The sequence below is a fragment of the Cyprinodon variegatus genome, unplaced genomic scaffold, assembly GCF_000732505.1.
Source record: "Cyprinodon variegatus isolate N-32 unplaced genomic scaffold, C_variegatus-1.0 Scaffold668, whole genome shotgun sequence".
Lineage (NCBI taxonomy): Eukaryota > Metazoa > Chordata > Actinopteri > Cyprinodontiformes > Cyprinodontidae > Cyprinodon > Cyprinodon variegatus.
In genome coordinates, this window is record NW_015151121.1 from 42205 (window position 1) to 60111 (window position 17907).

At 37.3% G+C, this 17907-nt stretch overlaps 1 protein-coding gene across 2 annotated transcripts in view; it reads left to right on the plus strand.

The window, feature by feature from the left end:
- LOC107097061 (calcium-binding protein 8) overlaps positions 1-17907 on the plus strand; it is a 102873-nt gene that overhangs the window by 9353 nt on the left and 75613 nt on the right. For both annotated transcript variants that reach the window (XM_015394039.1, XM_015394038.1), the window contains exon 2: positions 10230-10351. In XM_015394039.1, coding sequence (XP_015249525.1) covers positions 10237-10351 — 115 coding nt within the window. In that variant the 5' untranslated portion in view covers positions 10230-10236. The remainder of the gene's footprint in view (positions 1-10229; positions 10352-17907) is intronic.

Genomic DNA, 17907 nt, shown 5'->3' on the forward strand with positions numbered 1-17907 from the left:
GGAGTGAAGTCTTTATTTTCAAACCTCTTGAAAAGATTGAGTTGTTGATGCTCTGGCTGAGGTTGGGGAAGAAATGAAAGATCGGTAGATGTGCTCCAGCACTATCATCCACGTTTTAAACACAGAGCACGCTCGCTGGTGACGACTGTTGTGACGGCAGTTCACACAGGGGATCACATACAAGTCGCAATCATGAGGAAATGTGAACAACCATGCAAATGATTCAGATTTCACACAAAAAAAAAATCTGAATTGAGCATTAAGGCCTGCAGTGTGAACATAGTCTAAGATATACATGATCCAAAATGCAAGGGGTCCAGTTTGGAGTTTCCACACTCAGTAAAGGCTTAAGGAGCTGTGCCAACTGGTGTGATATGAAAATAGCCTTGAAAATATTTAAGTAGTTGATGCTTTCGTTTGCTGATATTAATGCAGATGCTGATTTTAGTTTGGCCAGACGTTGCCAATTGTAGAGCATGTTTCATGGTTGTTCCATCATTTACATTAATTTGTTTTCATTCTCCGATCTATTTGTCAACATCAGAGAATCATATATTGACTGGATGTTTCCATGTCGCAGCTGCATCACACCACAACTGCCTCAGATTTTTGCACCATATTGGCCCTTTAATTTCCTTCAGTTGTCACACAGTGTGTAAATACTCTCTCTGCATTTATCACACGCCCTCATGGAGCAGTGGGCTGCACACACTAAGTGCCGCCAGGGGAGCATTCTGGGTTCAAGGGTTTTAGTTAAAAGTAATATTCTTTTCTCTAGTGACCTTTGTGGCCTCTCATAAATGCGAACACGCTGCTTTCTAAACATGTGGTCAGCATTTTACATGAACTTTACCATAAGACAGTTTTGGGTCTACGCACAAAGATACATTATGGTTTGGCAACCCACAGCTCCAAAGCCATATGTAGCTCTTAAGTGCCCCCCATGCAACACATGTTTTAGAGTGATGCAGTGCCAGGTAGGTGGCTGGAGAAAACAACACAGTGGATGAGTCTGGGAACATGGATCCCAAAGGGAAAAAATCAAGATAGCTGATGAGAAGATTCAGGGAAGAATGGACCAAACCTTTCATTACCAATGCGAACGAATTGCCAGTATGTTTGCTTTGAAATGAACAGTTGTCAAAAAATAAAATATATTAATAATTTGGAAAGGCCTTTCCAGGGAAGGCATGCTAAATATGCAGCTGGCCACCAAGTTGGAAGTTGGGAGAAAAGTGTGATTGCAGAACTTCTGGATAAATTAGAGGAGCACAAAGAAAGATTTAAGAAGTGGATTGAATCTCGGAATTCGACTACTGCTGTTAGTTTTGTTGCAACCCGAGAAATAATAAAGCATGGGAAATAAATCAAACAGCGCTCTTTTGCAGTTATGTGAACTCTCTTCCATTTTTTTCAAATCCTCTAAATAAAAACAACCCAAAAAATCAGATTTCTTTATTGTATTTCTGTAATTGCCTCAATGCAACAAAACATAATACATTAACACTTGAGGGAAGTTAAACTTAAAGCAAAAAATATTGTACAGCAGAGTAGCCACATGGAGTGTCATTTTCTCCTGGATAAACATTTAATCATGAATGCCTATTATATATTTATGCCCACAGGGTCATTGCTTAATGGGCTAAAACTGATAGAGCCTGTGTTGCCTTAGGAGGCTTATATGAGAATTTTACATTTGTTTTTTTTTCTTCTTTTTTTTGGTCCAGTATTGCTTTTTGAATACTTTGGGTTGCCGACCCCCCTCATTATATCATATACTGGACAAATAGGACATTTTAAATCAACATAAAGCTCCTGCATTTGAAAGTGGTCCTGCTACAGCCATGAACAACGGTGTCACTTCAAATCAGACCTTTGCCTTCAGTTTCACACTGATGTCACCGATGAGCAAATACCCTGAATAATAGCAGGAGCTAATGTCTTCATCTGATTGAATAGAGAAATGCATTATAGACCAAAAAACCTAAAGCAGGTTTCATCTGCCTGTTGATAATAATGAATCACATTATAGTGCAGCCTAAAGGCTTATTACAAGATAAACAAATAATCTCTAAAGATCACAAGGTAGTAAAATAATTTTAGCACAAACTATATATATTTTTAAGTGGACGGTAACTTTAAGATTTCCTCTCAAAAAGGGTCAGAAATGCATCTGACTGCTTATTTCATATTCTTACTTCTTCTATATATTTACTGATATATCACAATGTGCAGATAATGGGAACTATGGTGCTAATGTCTGATCACAGTGGTGAAACTTCCTGGATTAAGTGCTTTTATTCTGAAGGTCAAATCCTTTCCATTTAACTAACACTTTAATCAATTTAATCAGCATGATAAGATTGAGGCAGGCTGTGTACTTTACAGACTGTTATATGTTTTCACCATAATAGCTCACATTTCATCTTCTAAAACAATAAAAATTTTATTAGGAGATGCAATAGTGAATTATGGCCATATAATATAACAGCTTGGTAATGTTCCACTGTATGCATCCATCTATTGCATTTCACTGTGTTATTTTAATTGTTTGCCCTCTCTGTTTGATTATTTTTATTTAACTGAAACAAGCAACAGTGTATTCAAAATCCCTGAAAAAAAAAACTTAATGTGATCAATTTGTTTAGGGTTACTCTTGACTTTTTTCTTTTTTAGAAAACTGCTGATGCTAATTTAAAATAGATGTGATGGGAGAAAATAGAATGCTTAATTTAAAGCAGGTGAATGTGTAAATCAATGATAAGTTCATACTATTTAAAATGACCCTGGCTGCTGAAAAAAGCTTTAATAGTCTATGATGTTAAAAGAAAGCAACTTCCTAAAGTTGAAGGCAAAGTTTCAGGGTCTCATATAAGCTGCTGTATTATGAGGATGATTCCTTACAGGCTACTTTTTGTGAGTTCATGAATTGAAGCTGTAGCTTTTATTGTAGTTTACCTTAATATTACACAGAGAAAACTGCAAGTGAACTTTAAGCAAACCAAAAAGCATCACTACAAACCGAGTGAGAGTATTTACTCCGCTTTTTTTTGTTGTTGAGGCTTTTACAGTATGGCACTAGTGGCTTGTTTTTCCGACAGTGGCCTGACAGGAGAGGAGGTATGAGAGAGGGGTAGAGACATGGGGCAAAGGACCACAGGTCGTATTCAAATTGGGGTGAGGACTAAGGGCTCCATACATGGGATGTTCGCATTAACCACTGCACCACCAAAGCATGCCTCTTTACTCGGCTTTTTAATCACTTGTGTCTGGATTTTTGTTATAAAAGTACATGTACAGAAAACTAATAAAAGAAAGATGAAAATTTCTTTAGTCTGACGAAATCAGACTGCACCTTCCGTGTTTTAGATAAGTTAGAAAAACAACAATAAATGAGTTGCTTCCACAAAAATTTTTTCTATTTTCTTCTGTCTTTAAATGAAGATTTTATTGAAAACAAGATTATTATCTTTTAACAATTTATGAAGCCATAAATGATGCCGTGGCTTTGTAAGCCTCTATAGATTAACAATAAAGTCAAGCCTTTACATGTCTGGCTCACCCTAAGGTACAATTATCAGATACTTATCTGATTATTGTACCTTATAACTAAAATAATTAAAAAAATATACTTCTCCAACTATTGTGCTGTGAAGGGAATAGGTGTTCCAAACACCAATGTTAGAAGTGTGTAAATTCACCCCAGAAGATTCTCACCAGTCAAAGACCTTGTGGCTGAAGCTGGTAAGGAAGTGGCATTATTCACATTAACACAGGCCTGCTTTGACTGCACAAAATCTGTCCATCGACCCAAAGAGCTTGCTCATCAGATGACTTGTTATCAGTTTTTGTGAGGACCTTTATCACATGCAACAAGAAAATACTTTAGTTTACTCATATCTGCACAGAAGCATGGAGCAGTCTTACAGCAGTGTTGAGTGGTATGAGATTTTAAAGTGTGCTGAAAAATGAACTGATATTACATGTAGTTGAGTCAGACTGGGTTTGAATTACTTTCTCGCTGATTACAAACCAATTTGGACCACTTCCTGCCAAGCATCTTATTTTTTTATATTTTGGTCTGCAAAACTGTATCATAAAGGTGTTCACATCTAGAGAGAAACATCACACAAAGGAGAAAAACAGACTTTTAAACACAGCAGGTGTGAAAATCGACCATCAGCCTTTAAGATTTTCTTAGCATTAGAGTATTAATTTTGCAAAGTGGGAAGTGTGAATTGCCACAAGACTGAAGATGAACAAAAAGTTTGATCATTTTCTTTTAGAGAAAATCGTTAAATTATCTAAAATTACTTACTGAATGAAAGATGATGCTGTTTGAGCCGACATTTAAGCAGAAGCGGTTTTTGAGACTGGAGTAATAGCTGGAGATGAAATAATCATGCACCTGCTGAGTCAGCATCAACCTGTAAGCAAACTGTGTGAATAAATGTGATGTGATGAATACATTAGTGGTAAGAACAGCTGGTAAATCTTTCAGCTCTGGATCACAAAACTCACATCATGATAAACAGATGATGTTTGTCTTTATGTTTACTTTCAGTCACTGAATAGTTGGTACCGCCAATGCTGAGAAGGGCAGTTAAACACAGAAGAATGCTTGTGTGGAAGAAAGTTTTATCAGACATATTTCACTTCAATGTTGGATATAATACTCTTTATTAAGAAATAAATAAAAAATGTTCCATTAAGTGACATAATTTTAGTATTCACTCTCCTTTTTGGAGGCATTTGAAGGCAATTTATTCTGCACAAACTATACATTTGAGACTTTTGTCGGTAATTTTAGTCAAATATCTCACCACATAGGTCTTAAGTTCTGAAACTACTACTTATGTTTTAACTCTTGGAATGCATTTTGATCAAACGTATATAATAAATGTAAGCTGGAAAGACAAAAAGTAACATCTTAGAATAAAAGTATGGCTTAAAAAAGAGCATCTGGAAACTAGGGCGGCATGATTTAGCTAAATATCAAAAAATGCTATTCATTTTTCCCCAAAATGGAAATTTTACTTTGTTTTGTCTTCTGCATTCACCACAGGAGTTAAATTCAGGATTTTTTTGTTTAAATGTCCTTAAAAGCTTTATTGTGCACTGTTTATAGTCACAAAACGTTTCTTTTGCTTGGAAAAGTACTTAAATCTGGCATATTTACACCATATTCAGCATTCCCTCACCTGATGTTTGCCTGCAAACCCACATGAAGAATTATGCTGTTCGAAAGAAGGTTAATATCTTACTTCATAAAATGTCACTTGACCAAAAATTGAGCTGTTTATATATTGTATTTTTTTGTGTGTGTGAATATATTGCAAATGCACTAAATTGTTCAGCCTTACCTGAAACCATAAATCACCATGAAATACTTGTGCTTGTTACTGAACTGTTTGTAATGACTTTAATCTGTTCTTAAAACACACAAAGTGAGGACATCAGCGCACATTTTATCATTAAAAAACCAAAAGTTAGTGTTGCGTAACATTGCTGCTTCTTATTTAGACATTTTGTTATTCTTTCTTCCTTATTTGAATCTCTTACTCAGACTATTACTCTTGGTAAACATTTCAGATCAATGTTTCAGCAAGGAGCAAGGGTGGAAGGCATGATAGGATGTATTGCTTTGTTATTAACTGGAAAAAAGCCATTATTGTTATCACATTTAGAGCAAGAGCTGACTGAATTGATGAAGTAGGAAAAGAAAAAAAGCTCTACATTATGCACAAAACATATCTGTGCGTAATAGGCGGAAATACATGCATCTTGATTTGAGTGCTTATTAAACTGACGAGGATGAAAAATGGACAGGTAATGGTGGGCTGATATCTTCAAACTCTAAAAAAAGCCACTGCGTAGGTGGCCCATGCAAAGATACCTCTTTAAAGTATAAAAGAAAAGACTGGAGACATATTACCACCAAATTTCCTTTTATTTCTCATATTCTTAAATGTAGATACTCTCTGGCTCTGTTTAAACTCTTATTTTTCCTGGGTTGATTGAGTGACTTTTAGTGTGAAGCTAGTATCAATTGCAGACATATGATAGACAGGTATGGGTAGAAAAAAACCCTAAAATAAATTATCACTTTATCCCAATTCAATAAATCTGAACCTCTTATTTGTATATTTCTATTTTGAAAACTAAGTCCTGTTGCAAGAACCAATATTTTACAAATTACTGAAGCAAAACTTATCAACGCAGACGTAAAAACTCTTGTGAAAAACTCACATTGCCAATTGGACAGTACTTAATTTTCTATGACATATCAATTTGCTGGAGGAAAAAAGAAAATGTGACTCTTACTTTCTCCTGTGCATTCATTTCCTCATCTTATGCATCATCGTTTCCATAAGACCTACATCTTCATTTGTGCAAGTTGTTGAAGAAGATGTAGGTCTGTGTTGATTTGGCCATATGGCTTCCATGGTGTTAAATATGCAGTGACAAAGTAAACTGACTCCTAGAGTTAATACAACAACAGCTGGAGTAAAGTATACACTACGTAGAGTTCTAATTTAGCACCAATTCCTAGTGGGATGCCTTCCCAGTGTTATTTTAACACTGCAAAAATATCCTGTGTTGGAGCATTATTATGCTAATTTTACTGCCCTCACCTAATAAACTTCTGAAACATTGCTTTGAATGGCCATACGGGTAAATTTAGGTAATTAGCTGTGTTTGCCATTTTCTGACTTAGGATTTTTACTTCATGTTAACCACTTGCATAGATTCATGTTCTAATATTTGATCAAATATCTTTTGATTAGATGCTACATATTATAATATATGATCATATTAAATATGTCTTTCATATGTTTTTGTGTGAACACATGTTCAAGTTTCTGTGTGTTAGGACGACAGATGATGGTGTAATCAAAGCTCCATTATGGTCAAACAGCTACCTTTGCTTACATAATGAATACATTCACAGCAATATATATATTCAAAAACTAAGAATTTAGTGGTAAAAAAAGATTCAGGTGCAAAAACTTTTAACTAAGCTACTGAAACCTAACTAAAAACTGGAATGCATTCAAACCAATTCACAAAAATAAACAAAGATGATATATTATACTAAACAATATCGTGTGATTACTCCTGATAGATTAACAATTGGTTATGAACCCTGTTATGGCAAAGAAAACCCAATATTCATTCCAGGAAATGTATTCAGTCGACAGAGTGAACAAAGTATGAGTGATCCATGTTTTATACAAAGAAGCTAACGGCTAACTGCCACAAGTTAACTCTTTTTAACTGACTCGTCAATAATAATAATAATAATAAGTGGATCAGAAAACCCATAGAATTACTTGTAGGCATTCTTTTATATTTATCCCAGATCAGGGATTGGTCGGTGGAGCAACGGGCTCAGCAGATTTGCCAAGACTTCCCTCTTCCCAGACACCACCTCCAACTCTATTTAGGGAATCCTGAGGAATTCTAGGCAATACACATTGTACCTCCAGCATGTCCTGGGCCTCCACCTGGTGGGACGTGCCTGGAACACCTGCAGGATGGGAGTGTAAACAAATGCCCCAGCCACCTTAACAATTTCTTCTTGTCGTGGACAGAAAACAGCTCTTCTCCAAGCCCTTGCTGAATGGAAAAGCCCCTTCACTAGAGCCAAAACTATACAACCTCCCTTCCTGCCTATGTCAGGTCAGTTGCAAACCCCATCTGCTTGTCCATGAAAAGGCCAACAACCCCAACGCTATTTCTGACATTTTGCATTGAAAAAGCTTCCTTGATGGGAAGCCAAACGTCTTTAATCTTGGAAACAAAGTCCAGTGGATTGTTTTGTAACTTTTTGGAATGACTATAACCCGAATAAGGTCGGTTAAGAGAAAATTGGAGTTGCTTCGTATTTTGAGAGTGTCTTCCCCATGCAGACAATGGCTAAAGGGCTGGTTATACTCCCGCGAGAGTTTGTCGCAGTGAGCTTGTCGCAGATATGATGCAGATATTTTTGATTTATGCCCAATTTTGAAGCATGGTCTGTGCTATTTTATTCCACGCCACAACACAAGAGGGACAATCACGAAATAGCTGTTGGTCTAGATACGCCCGATGCGGTGAGGAAGTGGAAAAAGGCAATGGGCAAGTTTGTGCCACAATGGAGGGACATGAGGGCGAAAAAGAGCGGGGATCCAGGTGGAAAGGGTGCGCATATGGCATTTTTACTTCTATTGTTTAGTGTGTAAGGGTACATTACTTTACTATTGAATCATTGACTTAAACTTTACACATATTCATCTAGCACCCTGTACAAGCCAAACAAGCACAAACGCATTCCCCTCGTAAAGCCAATTCTTTTTATCAGGAAAAAATAAAAACGCCAGAAACATTAAACTATGCTGAAGATGTAGACATAGAATAAATGTATAAATTTTGCATTAAGATTTTTTCTTTTTTAAATTTAAAGTATTATATTAATGTGCTCGCACTTGGCTACTTTTGATTTGTACTGTTTCCCAACTGATTGAGAAGTTTGCTAATGTTAATTTTTTCTACACTAGGGTAATTAATGCTTCTTTTGAATTACCATAAGGTTGACTGATTTGCATTTAGTCTTAATGATTTAATTTTAAAGCTTTAATATCAAAGTCTTAATTTTTACTTATGTGAGTGAGAAGCAGCGTTTATAAGCCAAGCTGAGGGATCTTTGGCTGATTAATAGCTTAAGCCTTTTTAGCAGCTGGGGTTTTATCATCTTAGCATCTCATCCATTATCTGTACCCCCTTGATGCTGTTCAGGGGCATGCAGGGATATCTCTAATTTCTTGCAGCCACTGAGTGAAAGGCAGGGTTCAACCTGAGTATATTGATGGCTAACATAGAGACAGATGGCATACAAGCATCTGAACTGCACAGGAAACCATTGTACCTTTGAGAATTTACTAGTTTTCTCCTTTGGATCATCTTGCTGAAACGTTTTCCAAAATCTACTTTCGATCTGTATAATATATATGAATACTTAAAGACAGATGTTTTAAATTGTATCTTTGGTATAATTTTTCCTTTGAATAAATTAAACTAGAGAAGTCCAACCAGGAGAAAAGCAGAATCTCTCTCATCTCTACTCTAGTGCTTTAACTTTCCCTCTGTGCCCTTGAGCTTCAGTTTATTGAATAATTAATTGCTAGTTCAGACTCATTTACACACAATACATGCATGAACTCTCCAGTGCTCATACACTTACACACAAAGCTTTTCGTCTCAACTTAAGAGTCTTCCTTAATATTTGCCTCTCATTTAGTTAATAGTTCATCTGTGGGTTTCAGTGCCCCTTGGATGCTGATGTTTTTTTCACCAAGGTTCTGCTTTACCTTGGTGCCTTACCTCACCTTGCTGTTATTTATTATGATTTTTTTTTTTTTTTTTTACTTCACTCAAATAGCAGGTTGGCTGAAAAATATTTATGGACTTAAGGCAGCTTGTACATCTTAAAAATGCTTTAGTAGGGGTTGGAGATGTTTAAAGCAGCATTAGGCTACAAAACAATCATCCAGAGCTGTTCATTAAGATAGGAACATTTACCACAGTAGGACAAATGTGAATCTTGCAAGACATAGTGGTCCACCAAAAAACCCAGGCAAGGAAACACAGACATTAATCAGAAAGAGGTCAAGCATTAAGGGATAAATTCTAAAGGAGTTGTAAAATAGATCTGTGTATGGGATATCAGTCATACAGCCTTCAAACCCCGCCTTTTTAGATAGACCAGAAGAAAAGCATTTCTAAAAGAAAGATGCAATAAGTCCTGGGTGTAGTTTAGCACAAGCCATGTAGGGGACACAAAAAAAACAAGAAGGAGGACATTTGGTCAGGGCAGAAAAACCCTAAACTTTTACTCTTAATAATCCCGTACTCATCATAACCATGGTGAAACATGGTAGTGACAGAATAATGCTGAGGGCATGCTTTTATGGAGCAGGGGCAGGGAACTCTGTCAGGTTTCTGGCAAGATAAACAGGCCAAATAGAGAAAACTGTGAGAGAAAAAATATATGAAAAGTATTTTCCTAAAAAAAAAAATCATCAATATGGTGTAAAATTTTATAAAATGAATAGAAATCTCACCCGGCCTTATACAAATTAATGATTAGGAAGAGATAAAATGTTGAAAAAAACGATGCCGTATTGATCATTTTCATGGCACTCAATGTGATCACAGCCATTTTAACATGTCTTTGTGTTGTCTGTCAGAGAGAAGATGCCGTTCCACCATGTGACGGCAGGCCTGCTCTACAAGGGGAACTACCTGAGCCGTTCGCTGTCCGACAGCGACAGTGATGTTCTGGCCACCATATCTGTTGAGGAGCTCGATGGTAAAACTTTTTAATTATAAACATTATAAACTTTTAACATTATGTAAAGATCAACCTGATGAATTTGCTTCAGGACAGATTTATTTAGTGCCTTCTAGTGAGTCTATGGATATTTTTTTGTCATTTTCATTGTTTTTTTGGGGATAATAAGGTGATATGTTTTTGTTATCAAAGGCTGCTTTTGTAACAGTTTGACCAATTTGCAACACATTTATTGTTGCAGGGTAGCTCAGGCACGTATTTTCTGTCAAAAACAAAAACACTTTTAGGAAAACTGCTTGACCTGAAATGTAACGTTGCATACTAATTAACATACACTAAAATGTTATCTGCTTTGTTACACTTCATGCCAGCTTAGGATCAGAGCTACAACAAAATCCTAAGGAACAGGATTACCTGACAGTGAAAAGCTGCAAGAATGTTGAGTTAAAAGAAATAAATCTAACTTTATTTGGCCAGAAGACTGGGAAGTACATGCATTTCTGTGGGGCAATAAGTTGTTACTTTGTTGAAATAACCTTTGCTTTTCTGCAAAGTGCCAAACCTGCGGCACAAGCTATGTTCTAGATCAAGAACTTTCAAAGGTCAAATTTGGGGAACTATAAGCTATGGAGGTAATCTAAGAATGATGTAACATAAACCTGTTTGTTTTTAATGCTAATTTGTTCACACAGATAATAATGTCTTACAGTATAATTTCTATTTTGTTGCTTTCTCTCTCTCTGTCTCTCTCTTTATAAACCTTTTGTTTTCGAGCCTGTCTGGGACTAATCACTCGGCTCTGTACAACATAAACCTGATCAATAACAGTCTGCTGGAGTCAGCAGCAGCAGCACCCTCACAGGAAGCTAGAAAACTAGACTGCCCCCTCATTCCGAAAATATTAATCCACTGATGCAGCATTAAGCTGCCGCCTGGAAAATTGGCAGCCCAGTGCATGGTAATGGCCAGATACTCTGTCAGGGTCGAGCTTTAATATGCATGAAGGAACCTGCAAAATATGAATTTCTCACTTCGTGTCTGAATGGGTTTGTGTTATTTGGCAGGTAAGAAAATGTTGGTAGTGAAGAGGATTCATATGGGTTCCATTTGAAAACACTCTGGTTGGCTAATTGCTCCATGTCAACAGTATAATTACTGTAGAAGCATTTACCGTATACTTCATGTTGGATTGATGGCATCACAATACGCCTTAAGGTGTGAAATAGATGTGTTATTGGTTTGAAAGGGCTGAAAGGAGAACAGAGTCTCTGGTGCTTCAAACTATTTACTTCTGTCTGATATTTTCTATAGGACAAAAATAAGATAACATGTATTGTGGTTGATGGCAGGTGACTTCTTACAGAGGTGTCACAGTGCTGTTTTGATGCTTCTGTTATGTAAATGGCTACAAGAACCCTGGAGAAATCTTAGCCTTGTATGGAAATCCATCACACTGATGAGCATTATTCATAGGAGATAATTTAATGTTTTGAATCATAACAAAAAGTGAAACTTATACTCCAGGTGGCCATCAAGCAATCCCACGTTTCCTAGAACAGAAATTGCAGAACCACAGATTAATGACACCTGACTCTAAAGCAATGGGCCCTTCGTTTGCTGCAGACTCAGAGGAATTCCAGCAGTGCCAATCAATAGGAACTATAGCAGAGACCTATGGGACCCCCTTTCAGGTGGTGCATGTTTGTTTGACACTCCTTTTTGTTTTATCATCTGATTGGGCCCTCTGTGTGCATCCTTACTGCAACCAGACATAAACTACTCCAAGGTTAAAGGTGAAAGTACTTTGGGGACCAGAATGGTTCCCTGAAAATAATCAATCTAAGATTCAGATAGCAACATTTCATCAGTCATTCAACAGTTAGATCAGACAAGTTAATCCTGCCAATCTATGAGCTACACAGTGGTGTAAAAAGAACAAAAATTGGTAACTAAAGAAAAAGAAAAAAAACGCAAGTTCAAAAAAACCCGGGAAAAAGTGAAAGAACAAACTGAACCCATTAACCAAAGAAAAAGGAAAAAAGAAGGGCCCCAAAAACTACTGAAAGTATAAAAGTATAAAGTAACCTTTAAAAAACAGCCAGATGGCACTGTAAGTAACAAACTTTAGACACTGAACATTAAACCGAAGCCAAGAGTTACGAGTAAAACGTTTGTTTTAAAAATATGAGGAATAGAAAGTACAGATAGTCGTGTGAAAATGTAATGATTAGAATTCAGAAGTAGGAAGACAAAATATGTAATGGAGTAAAGTATAGATACCTAAAAAGTGTACTTAAGTACATTAATGAGGTATTTGTACTTAGTTACTTGACACCTCTGGAGCTACAACAGTAGGGGACACTAGATCTGCTTTTTCTTCTTCTGTCAAAGAACAATCATTAGTTCATTTCTTACATTTCTAAAAGCCTGTGCATCTTTTCTATTGTTTGCCATATACTGTAAATGGCCTGTTTCATTACAAGAAAAGCATTTGGCTACTATGTTTTTTGTTGCAGGGTGTATATGTAATACTTTTCGCCCGGTAATATTTTTAATTAAAGTACAAAAATAAATTCATTTTAGATAATACCAGTGGAATTTCTTTTCCCACTTATGTACATACTTTTTTTCCCCATAGTTTTAAGCAGCCGCTCTGTGGGAGGAGAGCTCATAGCTTCAATGATGCAGATCTCCCAGACAGGTCCTTCATTAGATTCTCCGACTGCTTGATGTTCCATTTCAAGCTGCCAAAAGTTCAAATTTTCCAACTTCTTTGTCTGCTGCTATGAACGAGCTTAAACGCTAAAAATGCTTAGAATGTGCTTCAGGACTCTCAACGCCCCTTGAAGTTTGTCCCCCATAGACCTTGTGTGCAGCTGGACACCCCTGATGCTCAAAAAATTTATTTTGGTGTGAATGCACCATAAGAGTATCTCAAGGAGAGAAGGTGGCAGAAATAAATGGAGTGTTTGTCTGATTTACTGTCTAAATAAGGATCTTTAACAACCATACAATTAGTGTTATAGAGATAAGATACATTTTATAATCCCTTATAGAGGAAAACTAAATAGTTTCAGCAGGGCTACTGTAGAGGTTAAAAGTCAAGCTCTAGGAATGTAATTTTATTGAGGACAAATACCAGTTGTCCTTGAAACATGGGAGGCTCAATGCTCTTAGTCAAATCCAAATGTAACATATTGCAATAAAATATGATGAGCACATAACACAGATTACTATAACAGGTGAGAAGCTGTTGTGAAATAATAAACTCCACAAACCATTGCAAGATTTCATCACAAGACAACTTTTGAGAGTGAACGATCACCTTTTTCATCTTGTTTCATGATTAAAAGTTTCCCTCTGTTTGGCCACTGTCATTCAAATCTTATGGCGTGTTCTGCCAATCAGCAGCGAGCAGCCAGCTTAACAACCAGCCCATGCTCAATAGACCCCTGGCTGTGATGGTTTTTGTGTAGGATCCAATCAGGGCTCTACTTTCTTGCTGATGGCTTTAATGCATGAAGCCCCAAGCCTGAATAGGGATTTTGCATACACAGTACGGCTCCAGAGTGGAATGGACACAGATTGGGCTCAACAGCTGGAACATCCTCATGAAATAAAGCACATTAACACCTTTCTGTTAAGTCCTTCCTTATTATTAATGTAGGAAACTATCTGAATCCCTCTTAAGTTAAAACTTAATTTTGCAGTCTAAGTTAGGAGAAATTAAATGTAAAAGAATTGGTCATTTAGGTGGAATCAGACCTGAATGTCAAACCTGAATAGCCAATGCATGTTAGAACCTCTAAATATTTCCCTGACATTGCTGTTGAAACTAGAAGCACAGCTGGTCTGTTAGATTTAAATAGGGATTGGTCATGCAAATCATTATCACCATCTGGCCAACGGTGTGTTACTCTTCCTTTTTTGTTACATCCCTGACCCATCGAGTACCTCCCTGACCCATGGAGGCATGGACTCCACTAAAGTTGTGCTGTGGTATCTGTCACCAAGATTTTGGCAGCTGATACTTAAGGTCCCTCAAGTTGTGAGCTGGTGCTTCAATGGATCTGAAATGTTTATACAGCACATCCTGCAAATACTCAACCAGATTGAGATTTGGGAAATTTGAATGTCATGAAAACAGCTTGAATATGTTTTGTCTTCCTCAAACCAAAAGCAAAAAGCTACAGCAGCCAAAATAGTGCATTCACACTGAAGTCGTTACCGGGGCCAAAGCATCTGACTTACATGAAAAGTCTATGGGGGACCTCTTCAAGAGCTTTCTAACTTTCTGGCCTCCGAGCATCCGAGAATTCAACGCTTGAGTTCAAAAATGTAAACTTTTGCTGCAGAGACAACCAATCAGAAAAGCTGATCGAGGAGTCCTTTTTGGGAGACAGACTCTACAATGCAAGCTGTTCTACAGAGCTGTCTGCACAAGAAAAATAAATAATTATCAAGGGGTTAAATTCCAAATAAATAAAAAAAAAAAACGGTAGAATGGATTATGTACAAGGAAAAGAGAGCAAGCTTCGATAATTATTTTCACACTAAAACATATTTTTTTTAAAGCGGGAAAACAGTTTATAAATATACAAATCAACAAAAAATTTTCTAACCTGTTGACAAAATATATATATAAAGAGATTGTGTATTCTGGGACTCCCAATCACAACGAACGGCAGCGAGAAATCATCAGTAGGCTGGCCAATGCAGAGAGCTTTCAGGGGGGATTTCCAGCACTGCAGTCCGCCGCCAGTATGCAAGAATTGCATATTTTAGCAGGATTATAATCCTGACAAACTGACCACACAGATTCATTTTTTTGGGGTGGACTTTCTTGCTTAAAAATGTGTTAAAACAAATTTTCTCACTCACCAAAGTAAGTAAAGCCAAGCTGCTCTCTGCTTGTAGCTACAGAACAAAGCAGGTAAACAACCAGAGCGTTGAAGTGCCAAAAGCATCGTGACCAGAGTTTCACCCAGCGTCTAAATTTTGGCGTTTGAGTGTTTTGACACCCAGATCACGTTTGGTGTGAATGCACCTTTAGAGAGTACCAACAAGTGTGTGAGGTCTGCTAAAATGTGTGAAACTCACATCTATATGAATGACTGACTTCCGAGCAAAACAATAGCCACATCATCTTGATTTCCAGTTTTTCTCTCCTTTATGCATCCTAGGATCAAATGATTATCAGGCAGATTTAATACTAATAAATCAGTCCTCACCACAGTCTCCCATTGCTCTCTGGTTCAGTCCTGCTACATCCATGCCCATTTGTGTTGCTTTTTCCTACACTTAAAAAAACATATTGTAATTATTTGCACGCAAATTTTTTAAGTAAAATTTAATGCAGCATTATCAGATAACACTCACTTGCCAGTATCAAGAAAATTTTACTTTCCATAACACATAAGAGTTGTGAAGATATTAAGTAACATTTACTTAATCACATCCAAGTTGTAAGTTAGTTACACTAGTTTTTACTGAACTTAAAAATACAGAGTAGAAATGATGACGAATACTCAAATAGAGTTTACTGCACCAAAAAGTCACTTTTTTCAGTGTAGAGGACAGCTGTCAGAATGAGTACCATAACAGACCTGTAGCTGTGCAGCCCTAGTGCACCAAACAGAGATGAAGTGTTTCTTTTCTCTTTCAGAACCAACATTAGCTTCTTTAGTAACTGAGGTTTTGTGTTTGATTGGAACACAGGGGTGAGCAACAAACATCCATCAGGGAGTGCTGTTCATCCATTACTTTGCTGTCAAGCTTATCTCTGTTCCCTCCTTGGATCATTGCAGATCAGAAACCCATTTAAAAAGACTTCCTCTTTTGGAGATACTCAGACCCCATTGTTTGGCAATTAAAATGCGTTTGCTCAAATTCACGGTTATCCTAATCCCCTCTACTAAAACAAATCCTTAAAATTATTTCTGTGGATTAGAATCATCATGGGTTTCATCCTGGTGTTTCCAGTAACAGGTAACATGACAGTACAGTATGAGCAGATCCAGCCACATCTTAATTGAAGGGAGCGATGGGCAGCAGGAAGATAAAATTCATACATCAAAGCCAGAATGATGAAAGGAACTAGAGGTAGGAATTTTTAACACATGTCTGACAGTCACAGACAGGTCGAGCAGATGAAACATGTGACTCATCTTACACACTCCCACCATCTTGGAATGTCAAAAAGCTGAATAATGAACCACCCAGACGTCCGTACCGCCGTAGAAAAGTTCCTTTAGTACAAATGCATCACTGAAATACCAATGTAGCTGAAAAAAAGGACAAACCAATGCCTTAACAATTCAACTGAAATAGGCTGTTTTCCTTCTGTAACATTCCACAGTCTGGCCAGAGTAGTCCATGAGTTTAATTTTTGTCATATCTCTTTGCCATCCCTACTTGTTTTTATGAGATTAGTTGGAAAAGGTTAACAGATTGAGTTGGAAAACTAGGCATCAGCTGCATTTGATTTCAGCGACTTCGTCCTTTGAACGCCTTGAAAATAGGGAGGCTGGAAGAGTTGGTCTATAGATCCATGCAGGCCCAGCCTTCTACCTGCTGCCACCGCACCTTACTCAGTGTACACTCTGTCACCTAGCAACCATGACAGTTGACTCAGAGCAGGCAAAGATTGGATGCAGAGCTACTTACTACTGTTCTTTTTTATAAATTCATTTCTGAGGAGCTTCAGCAGCAGCAGTACCATCATTGCAGATATCAGATTTGTAGCTCATACACTGCAGAGATATTGGATTCTGTGCTTTAATGTCAGCCAAACCCATTTGCACAGGGACAGATAAAACCTTTCAATAAACCAAACATTACCCGCCACATATCTGACTCACTAACCATTGATAATGACCATTTTTTTTTATTTACGATGAAATTATTCACATACTTGTATTATAATAAACTACGCTTAAACTATTTACCACTGTTCGTCACCATTTCCCTTTTTTCTCTGAGCACGGAGCAGTCGGCTTGCTTGGCGCGCAATGAATCATGAGATACCCAAGGCCACAGAAGATACCGTGGTCCTTCCAAACGGGTTAAAACACGGCTGTATTTGCCTGCCGCATAAGGAGGAGTCTTCCATTTCAAACAGACCATGGAGCAATGCTATGTATTACATAATTTCCCGACGAATCTGGCCTTCAGAGCCATCCACTGTGGCCTACACTTTCTTTTGGGGTTTCAAAATCAACTTGGCAAGTTTTTGTGCACATAAAAAGAAACCTGACTTCTGTTTTCCAAGCAACAACCACAAGATGTATAGGGAATACTTAGAGGGGAGGAAAGGGAGCGAACCCAACAAGCATAATGGGGATTTGGATAAGTGCTCATATGTAACCTATAATTCGAAGTAAATAAAGAGAAATCACGTTGCAATAGTGCAAAGAGACAGATTTGTTTCTAGAAGATTATCTGACTACCCTCACTATCAGAAGTTTATTGTTTCATCAGAGACAACTTGTGTCTGAACAGCCTCTGACCAGGATGAGTGGGCTCAGCAGAGATGTTATTTGCTTTGTCCTAAAGTCATGAATAGAGAAGGGGGC